General features: G+C 50.8%; 1 protein-coding gene and 1 non-coding gene across 5 annotated transcripts in view; one reads left to right on the top strand and one right to left on the bottom strand.

The window, feature by feature from the left end:
- The window catches only part of BCL7A (BAF chromatin remodeling complex subunit BCL7A), a 38,233-nt gene extending 20,476 nt beyond the window's left edge, over window positions 1-17,757 (top strand). For 3 of the 4 annotated variants that reach the window (XM_021673389.2, XM_012476948.2, XM_012476947.2), the window contains exons 5-6: window positions 9,439-9,623; window positions 14,855-17,757. In XM_021673389.2, the coding sequence (XP_021529064.2) occupies window positions 9,439-9,623; window positions 14,855-14,926 (257 nt within the window). In that variant the 3' untranslated portion in view covers window positions 14,927-17,757. The remainder of the gene's footprint in view (window positions 1-9,438; window positions 9,624-14,854) is intronic. The other variant, XM_021673390.2, reaches the window with a different exon arrangement.
- An 8,868-nt stretch (window positions 17,758-26,625) lies between these two features.
- On the bottom strand, window positions 26,626-26,732 carry LOC135276304 (U6 spliceosomal RNA). The gene has a single exon (XR_010343872.1). It is a non-coding gene; the product is annotated as a U6 spliceosomal RNA (small nuclear RNA).
- Between the last annotated feature and the right edge of the window lie 437 nt (window positions 26,733-27,169).

Genomic DNA, 27,169 nt, shown 5'->3' with positions numbered 1-27,169 from the left:
TGGGAGGCAGAAGTTGCAGTGAGCCAAGATCATGCCATTGCACTCCAGCCTGGGCAGCAGAGCAAGACTCTGTCTCAAAAAAAAAAAATTAGGCCAGGCTGACTCCCTTTTCGGCTTTAGCCCACCTGCACCCAGGTGAATTAACAGCCATGTTGCTCACACACACACATGCATACAAATTAGGCCAGGTGCAGTGACTCATGCCTGTAATTCCTGCACTTTAGGACTGCTTGAGCCCAGGAGTTCAAGATCAGCCTGGGCAACATGGCAAGACCTCATCTCTACAAAAAAAAAAATTAGCCAAGTGTGGTGGCACACATCTGTGACCCCAGCTACTCAGGAGGCCGAGGTAGGAGGATCACTTAAGCACAGGAGGTCAAGGCTACAGTGAGCCGTGATCACGCCTCTGCACTCCAGCCTGGGTGACAATAAGACCCTGTCTCAAAAACAAGTAAATAAATAAAAATCAAACCATTGGCCGGTAATGGTGGCTTACACCTGTAATCCTAATGCTTTGGGAGGCTGAAGCAGGAGTATCACTTGAGGCCAGGAGTTTGAGGCCATCCTGGGCAACATAGCAAGGCCCTGTCTCCACAAAAAAATTCAGAAATGAGCTGGGCGTGGTGGCATGTACGTGTGATCTCAGCTACTCAGGAGGCTGAGGCAGAGTATCCCTTAAGCCCAGGAGCTGGAGGCTGCGGTGAGCCATGATTGCACCACTGCACTCCAGCCTAAGCGACAGAGTGAGACTTTCTTTCAAAAAAAAAAAAAAGAACAGATGGTGGAGTGATTGTGAGAGTGTGTGTGTGACTGTGTACAAAAATATGTGTGTGTGTGTTTATTTTGAGTCTCTACAGAGAAGTTGAAAGAACAGCATAATAGCATCCTGGATGTCTACCTGCTGAACTTGGCAGCTCTTGGCTGTTGGGGTTTCTTTGCTTTGTCTGTATTTTTTCTGGGACCATTTGAAAGTAAGTTACAGATCACAGGGCATTTCATCCCTAAACATGGCTGCACACGTCTTTTAAAAATAAAGGCATTCTGGGCTGGGCACAGTACCTTATGCTTATAATCTTAGCACTTTGGGAGGCGAAGGCAGGAGGATCTTTTGAGCCTAGGAGTTTGAGACCACCCTAGGCAAGAAGGTGAAACCTCATCTCTACAAAAAAATACAAAAATTAGCCGGGCATGGTGGCCCGCAGCTGTAGTCCCAGGCTGAAGTAGGAGGATTGACTGAGACTGGGAGGTCAAGGCTGCAGGGAGCCGTGATCACACCACTCCAGCCTGGGTCACAGGGTGAGACCTTCCTAAAAAAAAAAAAGACATTCTTACAGAATTACAAACACCGTTATTGCATCTAAGAAAATGAGCGACATTCTGGATGGTCTAACATGGAGGTATATTTTGAAGGTGAGGTGAGAGCCTGTGTCAGGCAATACATGGGGGTGAGGGTGACCCTGGGCACCTGGAGAGAGAGGCAGTGGCTGAGCGGATCTGGGGAGGGCAGGCCAGGTCTGGAGCGCCTTGGACACCCATGAGGAGCTGTCGAGCATGGAGCGTGGAGTGGCGAATGTGGCCAGCCTGCAGGTGGGGTGACCCCAGGGCTCGAGGCATGTGTGTCTTGGGAGCAGAGCTCATCCGCGCCTCTGTGCACGGAGGCTCTGGGCTGGTGCTGGGGCCCCAGTCACAGCTGCACTCTGCTTCCTGCCCTTAAAGAACTCGGAGGTCAGCAGGGAGGACAGACACTGGAACCCAGGATTCACTGCAGAGTTGCAGACTCCATCCAGCACGTGCTGTGAGGGTCTGGCCATACAGAACCCGGCAGTATCATTTTTTAAATTTGAATGTGATGTCAAAGTTTAAAAATTGAGCTTAAAATGGGATTGGTTTCTAGCTTCTTTTGAAAAATCAGCTTTGATGAGACCAGGGCTGCTTTTCCCTGGGGCAGTTACCAGCTAAAGCTGAAGAGACCCTTCCCTCTTGTCACTCCAAACCAAGACTTAAGGGCACTAGACCTGTATTAACGTGTGGCTGCGGTTGTTTTTCTTATTATAGATTTTAAAGGGGAAATTAAGATATTTCTTGGTGTATTTGTGTGTGTAGTTTTTTTGTTTGTTTTTTTGAGATGGAGTCTTGCTCTGTTGCCTAGGCTGGATGGAGTGCAGTGGCGTGATCTCAGCTCACTGCAACCTCCCCCTTCCAGGTTCAAGCAATTCTCCTACCTCAGCCTCCTGAGTAGCTGGGACTACAGGCGCGTGCCACCACGCCTGGCTAATTTGTTTGTATTTTAGTAGAGATGGGGTTTCACCATGTTAGCCAGGATGGTCTTGATCTCCTGACCTCAAGATCTGCCAACCTCAGCCTCCCAAAGTGTTGAGGTTACAGGCACGAGCCACCACGCCTGGCCTATTTCTTGTTTTTTGTTTGTTTGAAATGGGATCTCACTCTGTCACCCAGACTGGAGTGCAGTGATCCAATCTCAGCTCACTGTAGCCTTGAAGTGCTGGGCTTGAAGTCCTCCTGCCTCAGCCTCCCAAGTGCTGGGATTACGGATGTGAGCCTCTACACCCAGCCAAGATGTTTCTTGAAGATATTTCTCTATCAAAAATGGAGGTGGAAACTGGAAAAGAAAAAGCCTGGAGAAGGGATTTTTTTTTTTAAGAAAAGTGGGAAAGTGCGTATTCGAAGAGAGTATTTATTAACCTTTTATCTGCGAAGCTTATCTAAGTCTGAATCAAACAGCCCACTTGACTGATTTGTGGTACTGCCTGGCCCCTGACGGGGCTTCTGAGTTCATAGTCACTACTGTGATGGACGCAGTAAAAAAGGGATTTGGGGGGCCTCCAGGAAGGCTTCCTGGAGGAGTTGCTGTCTTGACCTGGTATTAGAAAGGAGGCAGGCTGGCTGGGCATAGTGGCTCATGCCTGTAATTCCAACACTTTGGGAGGCCAAGGTGGGTGAATCGCTTGAGCTCAGGAGTTCAAGACCAGCCTGAGCAGCAAGGTGAAACCTTTTCTCTATAAAAAATTTAAAAATTAGCTGGGTGTGATGGTGCATGCCTATGGTCCCAGCTACTTGGGAGACTGAGGAAAGAGGATCACTTGAGCTCAGGAGTTCGAGATTAGTCTGGGCAACATGGCAAAATCCCATCTCTACAAAAAACACAAAAGTTAGTGGGGCTTGGGGGCATGCTCCTGTAGTCCCAGCTGCTCGGGAGGCTAAGGTGGGAGGATCGCTTGAGCCTGGGAGGTGGAGGTTGCAGTGAGCATGATTGTGCCTCTGCACTCCAGCCTGGATGACAGAGCAAGACCGCATCAAAAAAAAAAAAAGGAAGAAAGGAAGAAAGTGTGGTGTGGCAGGGCCACAGAGCTCAAAACAGAGCGTGGGAAGGAAAGCTAGAGACACGGGAATTTGGAAAGCCTCCCTCGCTCAATGCGGCTCTTCAAGTATGCTGGAGAGACCAGGTGAGGTGGCTCACACCTGTAATCCCAGCACTTTGGGAGGCCGAGGCAGGCGGATCACCTGGGGTTAGGAGTTTGAGACCAGCCTGGCCAACATGGTGAAACTCCACTGCTACTAAAAATACAAAAAAAAATCTAGGCATGGTGGTGCGTGCCTGTAATCCCAGCTACTTGGGAGGCTGAGACAGGAGAATTGCCTGAACCTGGTAGGCGGAGATTGCAGGTTCATGCCATTCTCCGTATCAGCTGTAATACTTCCCGTTCAAGTCTGTGACTGTGCCATCATTTATTTGAACAGCCCCTTAGTGATGGTCACTTAGGTGTTCCTGTCTTCCGTTTTGTACATGCGGTCCTGCAGGGGGTCTGGTACCCTCGTCTCTCTGCATCTTTGCCCAGGTGCAGGTGGTTCTGCAGGCTGCGTCTCTGGAAGTGGAACTGTTTAATCAGAGGCTGCACACACTCAGCATGGCATAGGTTCTGCCTGACTTTCCTCCCGAGAAGTCGTGGGTAGAAAGACGCCACTGGCACAGGGGTTCTCAGGCTCGGCACCCCTGGCATTTGGGGCCGGATCATTCTTTTTTTAATTGTGTTTTTGAGACTGAGTCTCACTCTGTTGCCTAGCCCGGAGTGGTGCAGTGGCGTAATCTAGGCTCACTGCAATTTCCACCTCCCAGGTTCAAGCAATTCTGCCTCAGCCTCCTGAGTAGTTAGCACCACAGACATGCACCACCACACCTGGCTGATTTTTGCATTTTTAGTAGAGACAGGGTTTCACCATGTTGCCCAGGCTGGTCTCGAATCCTGACCTCAGGTGATCCACCCACCTCAGCCTCCCAAAGTGCTGGCATTACAGGCGTGAGCCACTGCGTCCAGTCTCGGATCATTCTTTATTGAGGGGGCCATCCTGCGCATTGTGGGACATTGAGTAGTTTCCACCAAAATGTCTCCATTTGTTAACCAATGTCCCCAGGGTGGGGGCGGGGTAAAACCACCCCCTGCTGAGAGCTAATGCCTTTGTCATAACCTTCGCCAGGTACAGTAGGTGCCATCCCCCCATCCCCTCTCCTGGCCCCCTCAATCTCAGCATTGCCCACCAGGCTTCCCTGGCAGATGGTTCTGCAGGTAGGAGGCAGAGCGGGTGGGATGGGGGCTGTGGTCACATCCTGGTGGACACTCACCAGCTGTGTGGCCTTGGATAGGCAACATCACCTCCGCACGCCCTCCTACTTCCTTGTTTGTAAAACGGGACGACCAGAGTCAGGAGGCTAAGGTGGGAGGATCGCTTGAGCCTGGGAGGTGGAGGCTTCAGTGAGCCATGATCGTGCCACTGCACTCCAGCCTGGGCAACAGAGTGAGACCCTGTCTCAAAAGAAAATAAAATGGGATGAATAGAAGCTGCCTCCCTCGCTGGGAGTGAAGCGGGTGAGAATGCCAGCAAAGTGCTCAGCCCGGAGCCAGAGCTTAGGAGGAGGATCTGGGAGCCTCCGGGTTGCCTCGTCCACCCTTCCATCAGGGGAGCGATTGCAGGGGTGCCAAGGACAGCCGTGGGCTTCGTCTGCAGCCACATTTCTGCTTCTTTCCCGCCCTGGTTTCTTTCTGTCTGTGGCCTTGTTTCTCCCATGTTTGGCGGCTGTGTCTCCTTTGCTCTAGAAGACCGACTGGAGCTCCGCAGCAGGAATCAGTTTTGAGTTAGTGTGTCCAGTTAGTTGCTACTTTCTCGCTGCCACCACCAGACGCTAAATTGGCGGGACCCAGGTGGGAGCCACACCAGGGTCCTCTCTGGCCACCCCAGGCCCCTGGGCCTGCAGGGCTGCCCTGTAGGGCTGCCCAGCACTGCTCAGCCGGGACCCACCTGCCCACTGCCCTAGCCGCCCGTGGGAAGGGCACCGGGACAGACCCGTGTGGCCTTCCCAGGTGGGTGCACACTGCCTGCCGGGACAGGCCAGGTCGGCCACCAGCTGTTGACCTTGATTTGAACTTGTTTACTGCTGTGTGAGTTCAGAGAATGACATAATTCCTGTCCAAGCTCCCTGGACTAAATTTAGGCCCCAGGAAAAGAATTTCCCCTGGGTGAGTTCCAGTACTGCGGAGCTCAGAGAATCGGCTGCTGCCCTGAGCCCTTGAATGCTCTGTGGGTTCCAGGGCCAGTTCTCACCAAGCTTCGGGGCCTGGCTCTCAGGGGAGGCCACTGCCAGGCACCTCTCTCCCAGCATGGGTCAGCGTGAGTCTCTGAGTGACTGGGCGCCTTCATGATTTCTAAGCCTGCATCCGGGGCCGCCACCTCCCCCGCCACTCTGCAGAGCCTGCTGTGCCGGACAGAAAAGGGGCTGTGGTGAGAGACGCAAAGCCACAGATGGGCAACTTTTCTAGGTCAGTAAGAACTTGAAATGTTTATGTTAAAGCAAACATGTATTATGAAAGAGAGTATAACATTAATATGATTTCTTTTCTTTTTTTTTCTTTTTTTTTGAGAAGAAGTCTCACTCTTACCCAGGCTAGAGTGCAGTGGCGATTTTCGGCTCAGTGCAGCCTCTGCCTCCTGGGTTCACGTGATTCTCTTGCTTCAGCCACCTGAGTAGCTGAGATTACAGGCACCCGCCACCATGCCCAGCGAATTTTTGTATTTTTAGTAGAGATGGGTTTTTGTTGGCCTGGCTGGTCTCGAACTCCTAACCTCAAGTGATCTGCCTGCCTTGTCCTGTCAAAGTGCTGGGATTACAGGCATAAACCACCACACCTGGCCCCTCTCTCTCTTTTTTTTTTTTTCCCAAGACAGAGTCTCGCTCTGTCACACAGGCTGGAGTGCAATGGCACGATCTCAGCTCACTGCAACCTCCGCCTCTCGGGTTCAAGCCATTCTCCTGCCTCAACCTCCTGAGTAGCTGGGATTACAACAGGCGTGTGTCACCACACCCAGCTAATTTTTGTATTTTTAGTAGAGATGGGTTTCACCATGTTTGTCAGACTGGCCTCGAACTTCTCACCTTGCGATTCACCCACCTCGGTCTCCCAAAGTGCTGGGATTATAGGCATCAGCCACCATGCCTGGCCTGACCCCTCTCTTTAAATAAATAAATAAATAAACTAGAAATAGAATTTCACTATATTTCCCAGGCTGGTCACAAACTCCTGAGCTCAAGCAATCTTCCCACCTTGGCTTTCCAAAGTGTTGTTATTACAGGTGTGAGCTATTACACCTGGCCAATTTTTTGTTGTTGTTGAGATGACATTCACATGAAATTAACCATGGTAAATGAATAATTCACTGAGAATACACTCACAAGGCTGTGCAACCACCACTTCTGTCTGGTTCCAAAACATTTTAATCACCCCAAAAAGAAACCTTGCAGCCACCAGCAATCATTCTTCACTTCTCCCTTCCCCAGCAACACTGGGTCCCCACTCTGGGCAACCAGTAAACCTTCTGTCTTCATGGATTTGCCTATTCTGGACTTTTTTTTTAGACCGAATCTCACTCTGTTGCCAGGCTGGAGTGCAGTTGTACAATCTCGGCTCACTGCTGGAGTGCAGTGGTACAATCTCGGCTCACTGCAGTCTCTGACTCCCAAGTTCAAGCAATTCACCTGCCTGAGCCTCCCGGGTTGCTGGGACTACAGGTGCGCACCACCACCCAACTAATTTTTGTATTTTTAGTAGAAACAGGGTTTCACCATATTGGCCAGAATGGTCTCGATCTGTTGACCTTGTAATCTGCCCGCCTCAGCCTCCCAAAGTGCTGGGATTAGAGGCGTGTGGACTTTTCATATAAATGGAATCATACACTCTGTGGCCTTTTGTGTCTGACTTCTCGCTCAGCAGGATGTTTTCATTTTTGTTATTGTTTTGGTTTTGGCTTTTTTGAGAGAGTCTCACTGTGTCGCCCAGGCTGGAGTTCAGTGGCAGGATCTCATCTGACTGCAGTCTCCACCTCCTGGGTTCATGCGATTCTCCTTCCTCAGCTTCCTGAGTAGCTGGGACTATAGGTGCGCACCACCATGCCTGGCTCATTTTTGTAATTTTTTAGTAGAGACGAGGTTTGGCCGTGTTAGCCAGGATTTTCTCAAACTCCTGACCTCAGGTGATCCACTCACCTTGGCCTCCCAAGTGCTGGGATTACAAGTGTGAGCTACCATGTCTGGACTGGTTTTGGTTTTGAGACAGTCTTACTCTGTCGCCCAGATTGTGTCGCACTGGCACAATCTCAGCTCACTGCAACTTCCGCCTCTCGGGTTCAAACGATTCTTCTGCCTCAGCCTCTGAATAACTGGGATTACAGGCAAGCACCACCACGCGTGTCTAATTATTGTATTTTTAGTAGAGATGGGTTTTCACCATGTTTGCCAGGCTGGTCTTGAACTCTGACCTCAAGTGATCTGCCTGCCTTGGCCTTCCTAAGTGCTGGGTTTTCAGGTGTGAGCCACCATGCCTGGCCAGGGCTCCTAGTCTGAGAAGTGATAGTGTCACCCTGCTCAGCCTTGCTGGAAAGGAGGGCCTTGCGATTCCGCTCCCCGCCCTCTGTGCCCTGGCCCATCCCAGGCCCTGCACTGTTTCCCCTTGTTCCCATCTTGCCTGCTTGCTTTTAAACTTCAGTGTGGGTTATTTTCCTCTTTGTTATTCCTCTGCCTCAGAAACCCCAGCAAGGAAGTCTTGGTTGCACAGGCATTTTTTAGGTCTTTAGGATTAGCTTAGTGTGCCTTTTTTTTTTTTTTTTTTGAGATGGAGTCTTGCCCAGTTACCAGGCTGGAGTGCAGTGGTGCGATCTCGGCTCACTGCAACCTCTGCCTCCCAGGTTCAGGCGTTTCTCCTGACTCAGCCTCCCGGATAGCTGGGACTACAGATGCACACCACCACGCCGAGCTAATTTTTGTATTTTTAGTAGAGACAGGGTTTCACCATGTTGGCCAGGGTGGTCTCAATCTCTTGACCTCGCAATCCACCCACCTCAGCCTCCCAAAGTGCTAGATTACAGGAGTGAGCCACTGCACCCGATCAGTTTAGTGTGCTTTTTAACATCAGGGTAACGTGGTGTCGGTGCCTTGGCTAGGATTTTTGCTGCCCCCTTCACAAGTGTCTGGCCCCGTGCCCAGTAAGCTTTAGGAAAAACCACTGCCTCCTCCCAAGCTGCACCTACCCCCCGCCCCACCCAGCCTGCCCCTTCCTTCTGCTGAAGAAACGTGGGGTGGAGCAGCAGGAAGACTGAGGCATGAGGAATCACCCAAATAACTGGGTTCATTCAACAGGCAATTGCCTGATGGAATGGTGTGCAGCCATCTTGTAAGCTGTGATATTTAAAGAATCTTTAAAGACGCGAAAAACTCCTCCGAAATACCATGTGATCCCCATTTGGGAAGAGGAGAAAAATTGTATGCATGTAGCGAGAAAAAACTGCAAAGATGGGAATAAATCCTCTACAGCATTAGTGAGGTGGTCCCTGGGTGGTGACAGGTGATTTTTAACTTTTTTTTTTTCTGTACTTTTCTGTTTCCTGCAATGATCAGTCATTGCTCTGGCAATTGAAAAAATGCCTATATTATTAAGAGATATGTTTACAAAAGGTGAGTTACCTCTGATGTTCCCCAGGAGGAGAAGGCAGGCTCTTTAAAGGAGGAAGACGAAGCCACCTTGGCTTCCGGAGAGAGGAATTGACAGCCATGATTGTTGGTGCGCACTGCGGCCGCCAGGGGGAGCTGGGTGCACACTGCACGGAGACTGCAGCCTCCTCCGTTCGCCTCCCAGGGCCCCTGGCAGCTAAGTGTGCAACAGAGGGTTGCAGACCCCAGGGCCTGTGTGTGGCCTGGCTGCTGGAAACAGCGCCACTGAAAAATCAGCAAGAGACTCCCCGGCCCCCAGCTCACTGTAACCTTCAAAGAACACTGGCCCTAAAACTACCCGGTTCAAGGTTTTTTAGTATTTGGCCTGTCTGGCCCCGCCGCTGACGTGTTTGAAAACCGCTCCTGTCCTCTTGCTCTTCCCGCAGATGCTTCTGATGAGCAGAACTCACAGTCCTCGATGGAACATTCGATGAACAGCTCAGAGAAAGTAGACCGGCAGCAGTCTGGAGACACGGGTCTGGCCACAGAGACGTCTGCAATCTCTCAGGTACCTCGCTCGAGGTCTCAGAGGGGCAGCCAGATCGGCCGTGAGCCTGTTGGGTTGTTGGGGGTACGTTGAAAGGCGTTTCGTTGTTGTGTTTTGTTGTTTTGTCGTTGGACTGTTGAAACTGTCATTTGTCCACTGGGCGATGTACATGAACACAGTCCCGTGCCCTGCCCTGGGCTCCGGGGCCGAGGGATAATGAGCCTTGTGGCCTCTGCCCTCAAGGAGCCTCTGGGTCAGAGGAGGAGGAAGGACCTTGAACCCAGCCTCAGCTTCTGCGTTTTGTCTGTTCGGGCTCACAAGCATTGCCTCATCTCAGTGACCCCCAAATCGGCGAGCTTTAGAGCTGAGAAGACAAGACTTTGGAAACCTAAGTGGGGGGCATCCTGTGGAATGGTGCCGCTGACCCCACTGGCATGGCACGGGCCCCTCTCCAGGTCAGAACTGTGCTGGAATCTGGTCTGAGTGAGTCAGCGCAGGTGCAGTGGGCCCAGTGGTAAAGAGCAAGCCTCCCAGAGTCGGGCCCACGTTTGAATCCCAGCTCCCAAAATGGGATCACAGAACTGTCTTGGGGCCACTGTGAGGATTCGATGGGAGAACGTGGGCAAATACTTAGCATGGAGCGGACACAGAAGATATCGAAGCGTCATTGGCCACGACCACCATTAGGATTTTTCACTGTAAACCCTCTAGACTCAGCCGGGCGTGGTGGCTCACGCCTGTAATTCCAGCACTTTTGGAGGCCGAGGTGGGCGGATCACCTGAAGTCAGGAGTTTGAGACCAGCCTGGTCAACATGGTGAAACCCTGTCTCTATTAAAAATACAAAATTAGCCAGGCATGGTGGTGTGTGCCTGTAGTCCTAGCTACTCAGGAGGCTGAGGCAGGAGAATCACTTGAACCTGGGAGGCGGAGGTTACAGTGAGCCAAGATTGTGCCATGTGCCACTGCACTCCAGCTGGGATAACAGAGCGACAGTCTGTCTCAAAAAAACAAAAAAAAAATCCTCTAGACTTTTGTTTTTTTGAGACAGAGTCTCACTTTGTCACTCAGGCTGGAGTGCAGTAGCATGATCTCAGTTCACCGCAACCTCCACCTCCTGGGTTCAAGCGATTCTCCTGCCTCAGCCTTCCAAGTAGCTGGGATTACAGGTGCCTACCCCTATGCCTGGCTAATTTTTGTATTTTTAGTAGAGATGGGGTTTCACCATGTTGGCCAGGCTGCTGTCAAATTCTGACCTCAAATGATCCATACACCTCAGCCTCCCAAAGTGCTGGGATTACAGGCGTGAGCCACCACGCCCGGCCACTTCAAAATCTTTAAACCCTTTGATTGGCAGCTCCCTTTCTAAGAACTCACCCTGCGGAACCCTCTCCACATGCCTTAGTACAAAGGAGTTGCTTAGAGGAATCTGGGGTCGCTGGGCACGGTGGCTCACGCCTATAATGCCAGTACTTTGGGAGGCTGAGGCAGGTGGATCACCTGAGGTTGGGAGTTCGAGACCAGCCTGACCCACATGGAGAAACCCCATCTGTACTAAAAATACAAAGTTAGCCGGGTGTAGCACACCTGTAATCCCAGCTACTCGGGAGGCTGAGGCAGAAGAATGGCTTGAACCCAGGCAGCAGAGGTTGCAGTGAGCCAAGATCGCGTCACTGCACTCCAGCCTGGGCAAGAAGAGTGAAACTTCGTCTCCGAAGGAAAAAGAGAAATCTGGGGTCTTGTATGAGACAGGCTAGGGTGCAGCTGTTTAGAAGAGCATGGTTGGGCCTTCCAGGTTATGATAAACGTTCTTGCAGTGTGCAGTGAGAAAAGCAAGCTGCGGAACCGCAGGCGCAGCATGAGCCCTTCTAGTTAAAAACAGTAGAAGCCAAAGCCTGGTGATTTATAGGAAGACCAACGTTGTCAGCTGGGATCTCTGGGCCTCTTGAGCTCAGTGGAGAAAAGCTCAGCTTGAAACTTTGATCCACACCCTGAGAGCATCCAGTGTTCCCCCACAGTGCCTGGAAATGCCAGGAGTCCCCAATCTCACATTGCCCCCACCACCCCTACTCTTGCTTCCTGGAGACCCAGACCTGAAATTGGGCCTCTTCCATCATTTTCACAGACACACATACTGTCCCATGGAGCTAGGTGTGTGAGTGAGATGGAAGATGTATTCCAGTAAAGCAGACAGCCTGACATTTCAAGCAATACATTTTTGGCCAGGCGCAGTGGCTCGCATTTGTAAGCCTAGCACTTTGGGAGGCTGAGGCAGGTGGATCAGTTGAGGCCGAGAGTTCGAGGCCAGTCTGGGCAACATAGCAAGTCCCCCATCTCTCCAAAAAAAGAAAGAAAATTAGCCAGACATGGTGGTGCATGCCTATAGTCCCAGCTACTCTGGAAGCTGAGGTGGGAGGATCGCTTGAGCCTGAGAGTTAAGACTGCAGTGAGCTATGATCATACCACTGCACTCCAGCCTGGGTGACAGAGTAAGACCCTGTTTCAAAAATAAATACAGGTCCGGGCGTGGTGGCTCACACCTGTAATCCCAGTACTTTGGGAGGCCCAGATGGTTGGGTCACAAGGTCAGGAGATCGAGACCATCCTGGCCAACATAGTGAAACCCCGTCTCTACTAAAAATAGAAAAATTAGCTGGATGTGGTGGTGTGCACCTGTAATCCCAGCTACTCGGGAGGCTGAGGCAGGAAAATCGCTTGAACCCAGGAGGTGGAAGTTGCAGTGAGCCGAGATCACGCCACAGCATTCAAGCCTGGCAACAGAGCAAGACTCTGTCTCTAAATACATACATACATACATACATACATACATACATAAAAAAGGAGAGAGAGTACAGACAGGCAGCCTTCCTGACTCCCTGTGGTCCCTGCTCCCGGCGTCCCCCAGAAGGGGCTTACATAACCATATCTGCAAGTCCATCGCACGTCCTACTCCCCTGCGACATTTATCTCTGAGCACCCACTGTGCAGGGGCTGTACCTAGTCCCTCGCTGCCCTGATGGGGCTGACAGTAGGGCCAGGATAAGCAGACACAAGCAAGTCACAGAGTCCCACTAAGTGTCGTAAGAGAGTGGAACAGGGTGACGTGAAAAAGCAGAACGGGGGCCAGGCGCGGTGGCTCAGGCCTGTACCGATGTCAGATCACAAGGTCAGGAGTCCGAGACCAGCCTGGCCAACATGGAAAAACACCATCTCTACTAAAAATACAAAAATTAGCCAGGCGTGGTGGCGGGCGCCTGTAATCCCGGCTACTCGGGAGGCTGAGGTAGGAGAATTGCTTGAATCCAGGAGGCGGAGGTTGCGGTGAGCCAAGATCGCGCCATTGCACTCCAGCCTGGGTGACAAGAGTGAAACTCCTTCTCAAAAAAAAGAAAAAGCAGAACAGGCCGTGGGTGGAGGGCTCTGCAGCTGCGTCAGCAGTGCCGACACAAAGGAGTGCCCAGGACTGGGGCGGCGGGCTCTCCAGGCAGGGGCAGACCAAGGCCCGCAGACCTCAAGACAGGAGCCAGCTTGAAGAACAAACGAGAGGCCGGGGTGGCCAAGGAGGTGAGAACCTGGTGGGGGAGGAAGACAACGGCCAGACGCGGGAAGAAGTGAGCCGGGCTGGTCACTAGGGCCTTCTCGGTCCTGGCAAGGAGCTGGGTTTGTTCAGAAGTCAGTGGCAAAGTGGTGGAGTGCTTTGTATTTTGCATGTGGTTTCTGTCGGAGGAAGGTTGCTGGGGCCATGCCATTGGCCACAAGGAGGCTGCGACATCAGCCAGGCCAGAGGCCAGGGGATGCAGGTGGGGAGGGGCTTCAGGGGGCTGTCCAGGCCTGGGGCTTTCTCCCAGGCTTATGGGGAACACCAGTTAGGATGGCTGCGGCCAGGAACTTGGTCTCAGGTGACAGGTTAGGTTTGAGATGCTAAGACGATGGATGATGGATGAGTGAGTGTTAAACCTTTTTTGGGGTCCTGGGTTTCTTGGGAATTCAGTGACATCTACAGACCCTTTCCCCCAGAATAACACACGCACACACGTGTATACACCCAGCAGATGCTGAGAGTCCAGGCCAGGCATCGTGCCCAGCCCTGGAGGAGCAGGGGTCTGCGTGGCAGAGTGGGTCTGGGCCTTTGAGATACAGCCTTAGAACCTGGAGAGATTGCCAGGCACCATGCCTCACACCTATAATCCCAGCAGTTTGGGAGGCTGAGGTAGGAGGATTGCTTGAGCCCAGGCGTTTGAGACCAGCCTGAGCAACATAGCAAGACTTCATCTTTACAAAAAATTTTTTAAAAAATTAGCCGGGCGTGGTGGCACATGCGTGTAGTCCCAGCAGCTCAGGAGGCGGAGGCGGGAGGATCTGTTGAGCCCAGGAAGTTGAGGCTGCAGTGAGCTATGATGGCTACTGTACCCCAGCTTGAGCAGCAAAGCAAGACTCTGTCTCTAAAAAAAGTGTAAAAACAAGTTGAAAAAGCCGGCGCAGTGGTTCATGCCTGTAATCCCAGCACTTTGGGAGGCCAAGGCTGGCAGATCACCTGAGGTCAGGAGTTCGAGACCAGCCTGGCCAACATGGCGAAACATGGAGACATGGTGAAACCCTGTCTCTACCAAAAATACAAAAAAAAAATAGCACACCTGTAATCCCAGCACTCTGGGAGGCTGAGGCAGGCAGATCACCTGAGGCCAGGTGTTTGAGACGAGTCTGGCCAACATGGTGAAACCCCATCTCTACTAAAAATACAAAACATTAGCCAGGTGTGGTGGTGCATACCTCTAATTCCAACTTCTTGGGAGGCTAAGGAAGGAAAGTCACTTGAACCCAGTAGGCGGAGGTTACAGTGAGCCAATATCGCGCCACAGCACTGCAGCTTGGGTGACTGAGGGAGGCTCCATCTCAACGACAACAAAAGAACTTGGAAAGGTGAACTTGAAACTGTAATCACCCTAGCAGTTAATCACAGATGGGAAGATTGATGACAGGAACTCCTGGACCAGTCTGAATGAGTGGAAGGGCCTGGAGTCCCAGGCAGCAGTGTCGGAAACGCTCCTGGGTTACCAGCCATTGGCATGTGGTAGGGCCAGGCAGGGGCCAGGGGACACTGGGCTCCCTAGCTCCAGGAGGAGTTCAGGTGTGAGGGTCTCCATAGGTCCTCGAACCCTCTGGAGTCCATGCTTGGGCCTCGGGTCCAGAACTGCTGGTCTGAACCACAAAGCCGCCCTCCCTCGGTTCCTTCCTGGGCTGACCTTCGGCCTCACACTGGCCTCACTTGCTCTCCTGGCATATTAACCTGTGTTCCCCTTTTCTTCTCTCCCCAAGGATCTGGAAGGAGTGCCACCCTCTAAAAAGATGAAACTAGAGGCCTCTCAACAAAACTCCGAAGAGATGTAGACGATGCTTGAAAGCCTCCGATCCATGTTTCATGGAAGGTACATCAGCAATTAATTCTAGAGCAACTTTACCCGAGTGATTCCTCTTGGGTGCGAACAGAACTACTAACGTTTCAAGTTTACCAAGTGCAAATCCAAGAAGACCCAGAACGGCGGAACTTCTCAGACACTGAAGAACTCTCTGCTGTGAAGCAAAACACTCAAACCTTTAAGGGACTGTCCTTGGGGAGGCAGGCGGGGCGGCAGCTCAGGAGTGTCTGCACCTTGTCTCGGAAGCCAGGATTCCATTTGTGTTGCTGCTGTATTTTTTCCCACTTCTCTATGTAACGATATAAGCTATTGGAGGGTGGTACCGATCAGGAACGCTTTCCGGCGGGGCTTTTCACTGTTCAACCGATTCCTTCCGCTTTCTTTTTTTGTGCCTTGTGCCCTTGAGGTGACCTCTGGCATGTATCCTGGTGGCTTTTGCATTTCCCCTCTGCAAAGTGCCCTCGTGGTTTGGTTCGGGCGGCAGCTGCCATCCTTCTCACCGCTCTCCTCCCTGCCCCAGGACTTGATCGGAGCAGGCAGGGTGGAGGAGGGGAGCTCCTTAGCCCACCTGGTTTTCAGGTGCACGGGACCTTATGCACGCCCCAAGCATCAGGCACCAGGGCCCAAGGACGCGCAGGTGCCAGGCGTAGTCCCCAAGGGCTCTGCTCCTTGGTCCAGGCTGGGCGCCCGCTGTACCCTCCCTTCCTTGGGGCCTTTAGGGCTGGGCATCTCCGAGCCCACCATGGCCTAGATGGACATGCAAAGCCCTTGGAATTTTCTGGCACTTCCTCTCTCTTGCCCTCACCCCCACCACCATCCCATCACTGCTTTCTCCCAGACCTCTGGATACAAAATGGCTTCTCTGGCTGACTGCAGGCTGTCTCCTGAAGGCACTGAGTGCGCCGGGGAGGCTGGGAGCTGGCGGCAGGATTAGCTGGTGCTGAACTTTCTCACATAGGACGTCGCTTGGATTTCAAATCCACAGTCACCTGCTGCCCTCCGCCTCCCCCGATGCCCCAGCCCATGCCCCGAGAGGCAGGATCGCAGCGGTCAGAATCCACATGCTTTCCCATTCGTAGGCTGTTCTGACTCTCAGAGCCAACAGCTGAACCATGTCTCATCCCCAGAACGTGCCGTCGGTCCCCACCGGGGAGCAGGCCTTGATGGCTGGGCCTTGAAGGCTGCAAACAAGGCGTCGAGGAATTGGAAAGATTTGCACACCCTCCAGAAAGGAGAGATGCAGTCTCCCCTCCCTCCCATCCCACACCTGCGCTGGCACAGCTTCCACTCACTGAACGGGACGCCCCGAGGACGAACTGCCTAATCGTTTGGTTCTGAGGCCTGGTTTGCTCTTAATGAATATATGGACTCCTCAGACCTTAAACCTTTTCCTAAGCTTTCTTTACTGCACTGGAGTTCTGACTCCCTTTGAGTTGTGTGTTACTGGGGGGGTGGGGGTCGCGGGTTTTGTTTTCTGGGGCTAATTGGTGCATATTCAGGTACCACCTTTGATGTGTGGATCTTTCTCCTGACCATCACGGGAAGTGTCTGCCGGATTCCATTTTCTAAGAGTTTCTGAGGGTGAGGCTCTTATTTTTTTTAAGGGATCCTGTCTATTTCCTGCACTTCAAGAAGAATCAAAATGTTCCTGAATTTCAAATACCTCATGCAAAATATCTCCTGAAATAAGGGAAAAAAAAAAAAAAAACAACTTTGAAAATCTTAATGTTGAAGTTAGCAATGCCGAAAGGTTTCTGTCTTAAAAAAAAAATTCCCGTACTTACCACTTTTGCCCCGTAGGCAGTCAGTTTTGTTGAGAACTGCGTACCTGACGCGGTTCCTCTCCACGCATCTCAAGGCGGCGTGACCTCCAGATCCCGTAGAGTCACGTTTTTCTTTGCAGCGAAACTCCATCTTGCTGAGAGATGAATTTGGATATTTATTTCCTTTTCTTTTTTGGGAAACGAGAGGCTACAACCAAGACAGCTGAAGGAGAATGAAACAGACACATCCACAGAAACAGGCGTAGGTGGCCCTGCCGCTCGCCGCGGCCTCTCTGGACAGGCAAGGGGAGTTGGCGCAGGTGAGGACTCAGACGACGTCCACCGTCCCGAGGCTGTCACTAGTTTTTCTCTGAAGTGCCTGAAGGTAGGAATGGGCCAGCGATCGGGACCAGCTGGGCCCCGCCACGGCCACGCCAGGCAAAGCGCCAGCAACCCTGCACTCCACGCTGGCCAAGAAGGCCTTCCATGCAGAATGACGAGACTGCAAAAATCCCATGTGCTTCCTTCCCTGGCGCAGCTGCTCCCCCGAGCTGCTGCCCCCGACCCACCCTGCACCCCTCGCCCTCCCCCCACCACAGAATCTAAGACCTTTCAGCTTCGAGCCAGGGGCGGGGGATCCCCAGCAAAAGCCTTCAGTGGACATCAGGCCCTGTGGCCTCAAGGGCTCCCAGGGCAAACCTAATTCCCCTCAAAACTTGAAGTCGGGGAAGCTGCGGCTACACATTCCACAAGTGCTGGCACTTAAACCCACAGCCCGGAAGGCTGTGGGCCGATTCCTCTAGGGCGGTGACCTCCCATTAGCAAACGGTGTCATGGTTTGGAATGTTCATTATCGCTGAGGACCTGGTTAGAGGGGTAAAGACCTTTTTTCACCGTTACCTAATTTCCCCCCCCCCAAGATTTTTTTTTGGTGTGTTGTACAGCAGTATAATTTTTCACTTATTTATTCCATCAGTAGATATGGTTTGTACAATGTACAATGGTTTCATTTCAGAAAATAAAAATTTCAAATCCTGAATACCTTGTGGTTTTGTTCCATTGTAAATAGGAGTCAAGTCAGATTGGTGGTGATGATGTCCCTCGCTGGCTGCTCTGGCCTCTCCTGCACAGCCATGTGGCCCTGATTCTACAAGACACATGAATTCCTTGCACACAGGAATTGTTGCCTTCCACAGTCATGAGAGCTGCCATTATTAAACACCAGCTGGATGCCAGGCAAGCCACTAGTCGCTCCTTTCTGTGGTCAGGTATTGTCAGCCACCTTGTGCAGGCGAGGAAGCAGCAGGACAGTCCCTTGCGGGGCTCTCATGCCCGGTCAGGACCCCAGGTTAAAAGCCACACCTGAGGCCAGGTGCAGTGGCTCATGCCTATAATCCCAGCACTTTGATTACAAGAAGAGTGGATCATGTGAGGTCAGGAGTTCGAGACCAGCCTGGCCAACATGCTGAAACCCTGTCTCTACTAAAAATAGAAAAATTAGCCAGGAATGGTGGCACGCACCTGTAATCCCAGCTATTTGGGAGGCAGGGGCAGGAGAATCACTTGAACCTGGGAGGCGGAGGTGGCAATGAGCTGAGATCGCACCACTGCATGCTAGCCTGGACAACAGAATAAGACTCTATATATTAAAAAAAAAAAAATAGTGACACCCGATCCCTCTATCCCGAGGCCTGGGTTCCAGCAGGGACATGTTTTCGGTTTCCCTGTCTGAGAAGGCTCTGGCTTGTAGGGACTCAGGGGCGTCAGTGCATGAGTGGACTGCAACCTTGGCTTGACTTGTCCTAATGGCCTCTAGTGACTTATACGGTGGGGCTAGAACCAGACCTTTCCCAGGGCCCTGTCCCTCTCGGCCCAGACTCTCCCCCAAGTTGACTTCCCCACCTCTGTCCAGCCTCACCCAGCCCTGGCTCAGCCCCTAAAAGGAGCTGGCAGGGGTGGGGGTGTCAAGTCAGTGGTCTGAGCCAAGCTGCATTGCGCCTGGCCTGGCCTGCAGGCAGATGCTCTCTCCTGTTTGTTCTGTCTGGCTCTCCTCCCTACCCGTTCCTTTCTAACATGTTCCAGTGTTTTTAACAGAACTGGTTGCTCAGCTAAATAAACTCCTGATATGGAAAGTTCAGCTTGACAAAACACAAATCATACAGGCCTTGTTTGCTTAAGGAAAAAAAATGCCTGAACTGGCACACGTTCCCGAGCTTCCTTTCTGTCCCCTCTGCCTGCCTGTTCCCAGCTCTCACTCTGGATCGGCGTCCCTCCCTCATCTCTCCTGCCCTTTCCCCCACCTCCCATGTCTCCACCCACCTAGATCACTATTTCTCAGTTTTTTCCATGTAACTTCCTCTGTGTCTCTCACTTGAAGCGGCCTAATTTCCTCTTCCACCTCCCTTCCTCGAGGAGCAGTCATGCCCAGGAGCTAGAAACGTGGGCTTTGCAGGCATTGGTTGAGCTGTGCTGGGCCCTGGACAGCAATGACTCAGACTTGACCCTTAACCCCCAGGCAGGTAAGTGAGCCTCACTGCATTACGGTACCGACCACAATCTGGAATTAGGGGATACAGACATTCTGATGGGCAGGGGTCAGGGGATCTCCTAGGACACCAGAGGAATACCAGGCATGGGACTAAGCAGCTTGTTTTCTTTTTTGTCACAAAGGAGTGGCTGGAGGCTTCTGAGCCAAGGCTCTGCTGGACTAGGGATCGTGTTGCCAATGAATAGCATGGATTGGAAAAGACTAGGCTGGAGGTGGGAGCAGGGCAACTAGGGAACTGGAACAATAGGCCAAGCAGGGGGCCAGCAGTTGGCAACAGGGCCCACGTACCCCCAGGCAATGTGAAGGCGGTCAGTAGGCAGGGAGGTGGGGTGGGGAAGGGATAGGTTTGAGAAGGTAGGCAGAGAAGGCTCAGGTCAAAGTTCCAGTCTATGCCAAGGCAACAAATATCACAGAGGTCCGTGGTGGGGCCGAGGATGGACTGCAGACCCTAAAGGTCAAGTCCAACTTCCCTCTCTCGCTCCTCTGAGTGAAGAATGCGTGTTTCCTCCAAAGCCTCAGATTAAACAACCATTGGCCTTGTCTATCCAGTTCTGTTTCCCTCTTCTTCCCATAGGGGTCGCCCTCCTTCCCCAGACCTTAAGTGGGGCGGGCACCTATCCCAGGGTGGCCATGTGACCCAGTCCTATCCAATCACCATGGTCCCGCCTCCTGGCTACCCCAATTGGTTCAGGGATGAGCACGTGGCCCAATGAGAGTCAGCCCTGAGGTTTCTGTGGGAACTGGTGGGAAAGAATTCTGCTGGAGCATCTGGAGTTGCTCAAATGGAGGCCTGCGGCGATCTTTCCCTCCACGTGGGGAGGAGTCGGCCTGAGAATGAAAGCAGCACAGGAAAGGGCTGAAAGTGAGTGTGTGCTTTTTGAGGGCAGCATTTGAACCTTGGCCCCAGCTGGCCCCGAAGCCAGCACTTCCCATGAACGTCTCAATTTTGTGAGCCAATAAATCCCCTTGATGGTTTAGGCAAGTTTTCACTGGGTCTTACCCCACGTGAGCCCCCACTCGTCCATATGGACCTGTTTTTGACCAGTGAGGCATCCCCATCTGTAGTCTTCAACATGCGGAGCGTCACCACTCCCCAGCAGTGTGACCTCAGGCAAGTATCTTAACTTCTCTGGGTCCCTGTTTCTTCATCTGTATGATGGGGAGAGTAATAGTGCCTACTAAGGTTGTTGTGAGGATTAAATGAATACGTGTAAAGCACTCAAGGCACGCCCTGGCACATGGTGAATCTCAAATGTTAGCTGCTACTTTATAATTATTATCCTCACGCACCTCTAGCTTCGGAAGACCAGTTCCGAGGGCAAGAGGCACAGGGAAGAGAAGAACGGCCCACTTCTGGTTGCCTTGGGCTCGCCCTCAGTACACTCTACTCTCTGAAGACCCGCCTCTTCCCCAAGTGATTGACACTGGAGTCATCGACACAGCAAACCCCAGATGCGACACAGCCTGAGTCAGGCCTTGTGGGATAAGCCCACCCCGGAACAGGAAGGAAAGACGTGCCTGACTGAGCAGAGAGCTAGAGGTCAGACAGCACGTCCCTACGCTGGGCACTGGCTGCTCAGTCATTAAAGCAGACCCAAATAGCTTCTGGCCGGGGGCTCAAAGGAACAGCCTATTAGAGACTCATTTTTCCAGTCTCTCTTCCACTGTTGTTGTGTCTCCACAGGTGGGGTTGGGGAAAGACTCAGGGTGGCAAGGACCAGGATCTGCTGCCAAGCCTGTGGGTCCTGGCTCCCTCTGGGATGCCCCTGGGACTCTGTACCCATGGATGCACTGGGTGACTTGAGGTCAATGGCTTTCTCTCTCCAGACCTAGGCAGAAAAAGCAATCTGCTTTGCTTCGGAGAACCTCAAGAGGCTCTTAACCCTGCTCTTTTCTCCCTCTGGGCTCCCTGTGTGATGAGCTCATCTGACCTCCTGGCAACCCCAAAGGTAGTTTAGAGCAGGGAATCAGCCTCCCGATTTACAGAAAGGATAACTCAGGCCAGGGAAGCGACTTGAACAGGGTCCTGTAGGGACTCAGTGAAGGAGGCTTCGGAACCCAGCCTGTCTTCCAGCAGACCAGGAATCAGCAAATCTGGCTGACCACCTGTTTTTTATTTATTTATTTATTTAGAGACAGAGTCTCGCTCCTGTTGCCCAGGCTGGACTGCAGTGGTGCAATCTCAGCTCACTGCAACCTCTGCCTCTCGGGTTCAAGTGATTCTTGTGCCTCAGCCATCAGAATAGCTGGGATTACAGGTGCATGCCACCACCCACCTGATTTTTTTTAAAAAAAAAAGTTTTATTGGAACAAGCCATGCTCATTCATTTACATATTGTTCCTGGCTGCTTTCACCATACAACAACAGAGTCGAGTACAGATGCTCTTCAATTTACAATGGGGTTACTTCTCAGTAAGCCCATGAACTGGCCTGTGGTCCCAGCTAACTTGAGAGGCTGAGTGGGAGAATAACATAAGTCTGGGAGGTCAAGGTTGCAGTGAACCCTGATGGCGCCACTGCACTCCAGCCTGGGTGACAGAGTGAGACCCTGAATGAGGGTCCTGAGCAGCTGGAACCACACAGGTGTGTGCCACAATGGGAAGCTAATTTTTTTTTTTTTTTTTTTTTTTTGAGACGGAGTTTCGCTCTTGTTACCCAGGCTGGAGTGCAATGGCGCGATCTCGGCTCATCACAACCTCTGCCTCCTGGGTTCAGGCAATTCTCCTGCCTCAGCCTCCTGAGTAGCTGGGATTACAGGCACGCGCCACCATGCCCAGCTAATTTTTTTTTGTATTTGTAATAGAGATGGGGTTTCACCATGTTGACCAGAATGGTCTTGATCTCTTGACCTCATGATTCGCCCGCCTTGGCCTCCCAAAGCGCTGGGATTACAGGCGTGAGCCAACGCGCCCGGCCCCAGGGAAGCTAATTTTTTTATTTTTATTTTTTTGATTTTTTGTAGAGATTGGGTTTTGCCATTTGCTCAGGCTAGTCTTGAACTCCTGGCTTCAAGTGATCCTCCTACCTTGGCCTCACTAAATGTTGGGATTACAGGCATGAACCACTGTACCCAGCCCTGAATTTTTAATCAACAGGTAAGAGTGTAGCTCAATGATTTTTCACCCACTGCACACACCTGTGTAACAGCACTAATCCTGAGTCCCCTTCTGTTGGATTAGACTCTCGGTGTTGCAAAGAAAAATTAGCACTGAGACAAAGAATCTTTCAGCAACGGAATTTTTACTTCCTGGACTGCAGGAAGGGTACCCTCTCTAGCCATCTTGCCACGAGAGTACCTTCCTATCCCTGTCTAGTCATTACCCCGCTAAGTGTGGCTGATACCCTGACTTCTACCTGCACCGATTTCTTTGGCTTATTTTCGAGCTTTGCATTCACAGAATGATGTAGTATGTGCTCTTGTGTGTCTAGCTTCTTTCACTCAACACAATATTTGTGAGATTCAACACTGGTGTGTGAGAGCGTATGCCATACATTCTCATTGCTGGAAAATACTCCATGGGGTGAGTGTACTACAATGTGCTATCCATTCTTTGGACATTTGAGATATTTCCAGCTGATGGGGTGGGGAGAATTATAAATTCTGGGCAACATGGCCAAACCCCATCTCTACAAAAAAATTTAAATATTAACCAAGCATGTGATACACACCTCTAGTCCCAACTACCCAGGAGGCTGAGGTGGGAGGATCACTTGAGCCCAGGAGTTGAAGAGTGCAGTGAGCCAAAATTGTGCCACTGCACTCCAGCCTGGGCAAAAGAGCAAGACCTTATCTTAAAAAAAAAAGGGGAAAAAAGGCCTGGCACAGTGGCTCATGCTTGTAAGTCCATCACTTTGGGAGGCCGAGGCAGGCAGATCACTTGAGGTCAGGAATTCGAGACCAGCCTGGGCAACATGGTGAGACTGTCTCTACTAAAAATTCAAAAGTTAGCCGAGTGGCCAGGCATGGTATGCCTGTAATCCCAGCACTTTGGGAGGCTGGCCAAGGTGGGTGTATCACCTGAGGTCAGGAGTTCAAGACCAGCCTGGCCAACATGGTGAAAACCCATCTCTACTAAAAATATAAAAATTAGCTGGGTATGTTGGCAGGGGCCTGTAATCCCAGCTACTCCGGAGGCTGAGGCAGGAGAATCACTTAAACCCAGGAGGCAGAGGTTGCAGTAAGCCCAGATTGCGCCACTGCACTCCAGCCTGGGTGACGAAGTGAGACTCTGACTCAAAAATAAAAATTCAAAACCCACACCCATCTATTTCCTCACCCTTCTGAGCTTCATGTTTCCTATGTGTAAGATGAAGGTAGCTGTCCCTGACCTGCCCACCTCCCAGGGTTGTGTGGGAACCAATTAGATCTGGACCTGTGAGGAAAACTGTACAAACCTTTGAGGGCTGTTCAGTCATGAAACTCTTCTACCCACACCCCCTACATACAATTAGGTGCTTGCTGCAGCGGCATCAGGGTCTCTGGCCAGAGGCGACATCTGAAGCAATCAGGATCCTGTTCGGTTTTTCCACATCCGACCTGCCGCCGGGCCGGGGCAAGAGAGCCACGCGCGGCGGATGCACCAGCCCTGAACTCTTTCCCGAGTAGTCCCCAGAGGTAGCTGCTGCCTTTCAGTTTCTGCACTTGTTTATTTTCAAAGGGACGTTGCCAGACCGCGAGGCCACCCTGCCCTTTCATGGTTTGTTTTATGCAGATTTCAGGAAGAGAGAGAAGAGGTAAAGGGACCAGAAACAAAGTCTTCTGCGAGCAAACAACAGCAACAGGCCCCAGCTGTTAGGTTTGAGGGGCATACGAGGCAGGGGACTGAACTGCAGAGTTGGACCAGAGGTCCCCTTGCTGACCCCCTGAACCCCAGGAGCCTTCAGAGTACTGACCGTGTTAACAATAACTTCAAATATCCCACATAGGATGCTAGAATAACTGGACATCTGTGTGCCAAAACCATGAATGTGTACCTTGCACCTTATCACAAAATTCACTCAAAATGGGTCAGAGACCAAAACGTAAAACATAAAACTGAGAATCCTAGGGGAAAACAGAAGAAAATCTTTGTGACTTTGGGGTTAAGCAAAGCTTTTTGCTAAAGACACTGATAAGAGATTGAAAACAGAAGCAGATAGACTGGTAGATAATCTTTGCAAAACATATATCTGATAAAAGACTTGTATCCAGAATATATAAAGAACTCTCTCTTTTTTCTTGATTTGTTGTGTTGTGTTTTGTTGTGTGAGACGGAGTCTCATTTTGTTGCCCAAGCAAGAGTGCAGTGGGGCTTTCTTGGCTCACTGCAACCTCTGCCTCCCTGGTTCAAGCAGTTCACTCGCCTTAGCCTCCTGAGTAGCTGGGATTACAGGCATGTGCCACCATGCCCAGCTAATTTTTTTTTTTAAACAGAGTCTCACTCTGTAACCCAGGCTGGAGTGCAGTGGTGCGATATCTCGGCTCACTGCAACATCTGCCTCCCTAGTTCAAGCAGTTCACCTGCCTCAGCCTCCTGAGTAGCTGGGATTACAGGCATGTGCCACCATGACCGGCTAATTTTTTTTTTACTGCATTTTAGGTTTTGGGGTACATGTGAAAAACATGCAAGATTGTTGCATAGGTACACACATGGTAGTGTGATTTGCTGCCTTCCTCCCCATCACCTACAGCTGACATTTCTCCCCATGCTATCTCTCCCCAACTCCTCTGCTCCTGCTGTCCCTCCCCTATTTCCCCCCGACATGCCCCAGTGTTTGATGCTCCCCTCCCTGTGTCCATGTGTTCTCATGGTTCAACAACCACCTATGGGTCAGAACATGCAGTGTTTGATTTTCTGTTCTTGTGTCAGTTTGCTGAGAATGATGGTTTCCAGGTTCATCCATGTCCCTACAAAGGACACAAACTCATCATTTTTTATGGCTGCATAGTATTCCATGGTGTATATGTGTCACATTTTCCCTGTCCAGTCTATCATCGTTGGGCATTTGGGTTGGTTCCAAGTCTTTCCTATTGTAAACAGTGCTGAAATGGACATTCGTGTACATGGGTCCTTATAGTAGAACGATTTATAATCCTTTGGATATATACCCAGTAATGGGATTGCTGGGTCAAATGGAATTTCTATTTCCAGGTCCTTGAGGAATCGCCACACTGTCTTCCACAATGGTTGAACTAATTTACACTCCCACCAACAGTGTAAAAGTGTTCCTATTTCTCCACATCCTCTCCAGCATCTGTTGTCTCCAGATTTTTTAATGATCGCCATTCTAAGTGGCATGAGATGGTATCTCAATGTAGTTTTGATTTGCATTTCTCTAATGACCAGTGATGATGAGCATTTTTTCATATGTTTGTTGGTCTCATGTATGTCTTCTTTTGTAAAGCGTCTGTTCATCTCCTTCGCCCACTGTTGAATGGGCTTGTTTGTTTTTTTCTTGTAAACCTGTTTTAGTTCTTTGTAGATTCTGGATATTAGCCCTTTGTCAGATCCGTAGATTGCAAAAATTTTTTCCCATTCTGTTGGTTGCCGATTCACTCCGATGACTGTTTCTTTTGCTGTGCAGAAGCTGTGGAGTTTGATTAGGTCCCATTTATCTGTTTTGGCTTTTGTTGCCAGTGCTTTTGGTGTTTTGGTCATGAAGTCCTTGCCTATGCCTATGTCCTGAATGGTTTTGCCTAGATTTTCTTCTAGGGTTTTTATGATGTTAGGTCTTAGGTTTAAGTCTTTAATCCATCTGGAGTTAATTTTAGTGTAAGGTGTCAGGAAGGGGTTCAGTTTCTGCTTTCTGCACGTGGCTAGCCAGTTTTCCCAACACCATGTATTAAACAGGGAATCCTTTCCCCATTGCTGGTTTTTGTCAGGTTTGTCAAAGATCAGATGGTTGTAGATGTGTGGTGTTGCCTCTGAGGCCTCTGTTCTGTTCCATTAGTCTATATCTCTGTTTTGGTACCAGTACTATGCTGTTTTGATTACTGTAGCCTTGTAGTATAGTTTGAAGTCCAGTAGTGTGATGCCTCCAGCTTTGTTCTTTTTGTTCAGAATTGACTTGGCCATATGGGCTCTCTTTTGGTTCCATATGAAGTTTAAGGTGGTTTTTTCCAGTTCTGTGAAGAAGGTCATTGGTAGCTTGATGGGGACAGCGTTGAATCTGTAAATTACTCTGGGCAGTATGGCCATTTTCACGATATTGATCCTTCCTAACCATGAACATGGAATGTTTCTCCATCTGTTTGTGTCCTCTCTTATTTCATTGAACAGTGGTTTGTAGTTCTCCTTGAAGAGGTCCTTTACAATCCTAGGTCTTTTATTCTCTTTGTAGCAATTGTGAATGGCAGTTCGTTCTTGATTTGGCTCTCTAAAAATATGGAACGCTTCACGAATTTGCGTGTCATCCTTGCGCAGGGGCCATGCTAATCTTCTCTGTATTGTTCCAATTTTAGTATATGTGCTGCCAAAGCAAGCACAATTTTTTTTTTTAAAAAACAGACAGAGTCTCACTCTGTAACCCAGGCTGGAGTGCAGTGGCGCGATATCTCAGCTCACTGCAACATCTGCCTCCCAGGTTCAAGTGATTCTCCTGCCACAGCCTCCTGCGTAGCTGGGACTACAGGTGCGTGCCACCTTTGCCTAGCTAATTTTTGTATTTTTAGTAGAGATGGAGTTTCATCATGTTGGCCAGGCTAGTCTTGAACTCCTAACCTCGTGATCCACCCACCTCCACCTCCCAAAGTGCTGGGATTACAGGCATGAACCACCACACCCGGCCCAATTTTTATATTTTTACCAGAGATGGGGTTTTGCCATGTTGTCCAGGCTGGTCTCTGACCTCAAGCAATCTGCCCATCTTGGCTTCCTCAAGTGCCAGGATTACAGGCGTGACCCACCACACCCAGCCTCTTTT

Source organism: Aotus nancymaae, unplaced genomic scaffold, assembly GCF_030222135.1.
Source record: "Aotus nancymaae isolate 86718 unplaced genomic scaffold, 86718_ANA_hifiasm-v0.15.2.pri h1tg000021l, whole genome shotgun sequence".
NCBI classification, from domain to species: domain Eukaryota; kingdom Metazoa; phylum Chordata; class Mammalia; order Primates; family Aotidae; genus Aotus; species Aotus nancymaae.
This window is presented reverse-complemented; position numbering and strand designations above follow the sequence as displayed.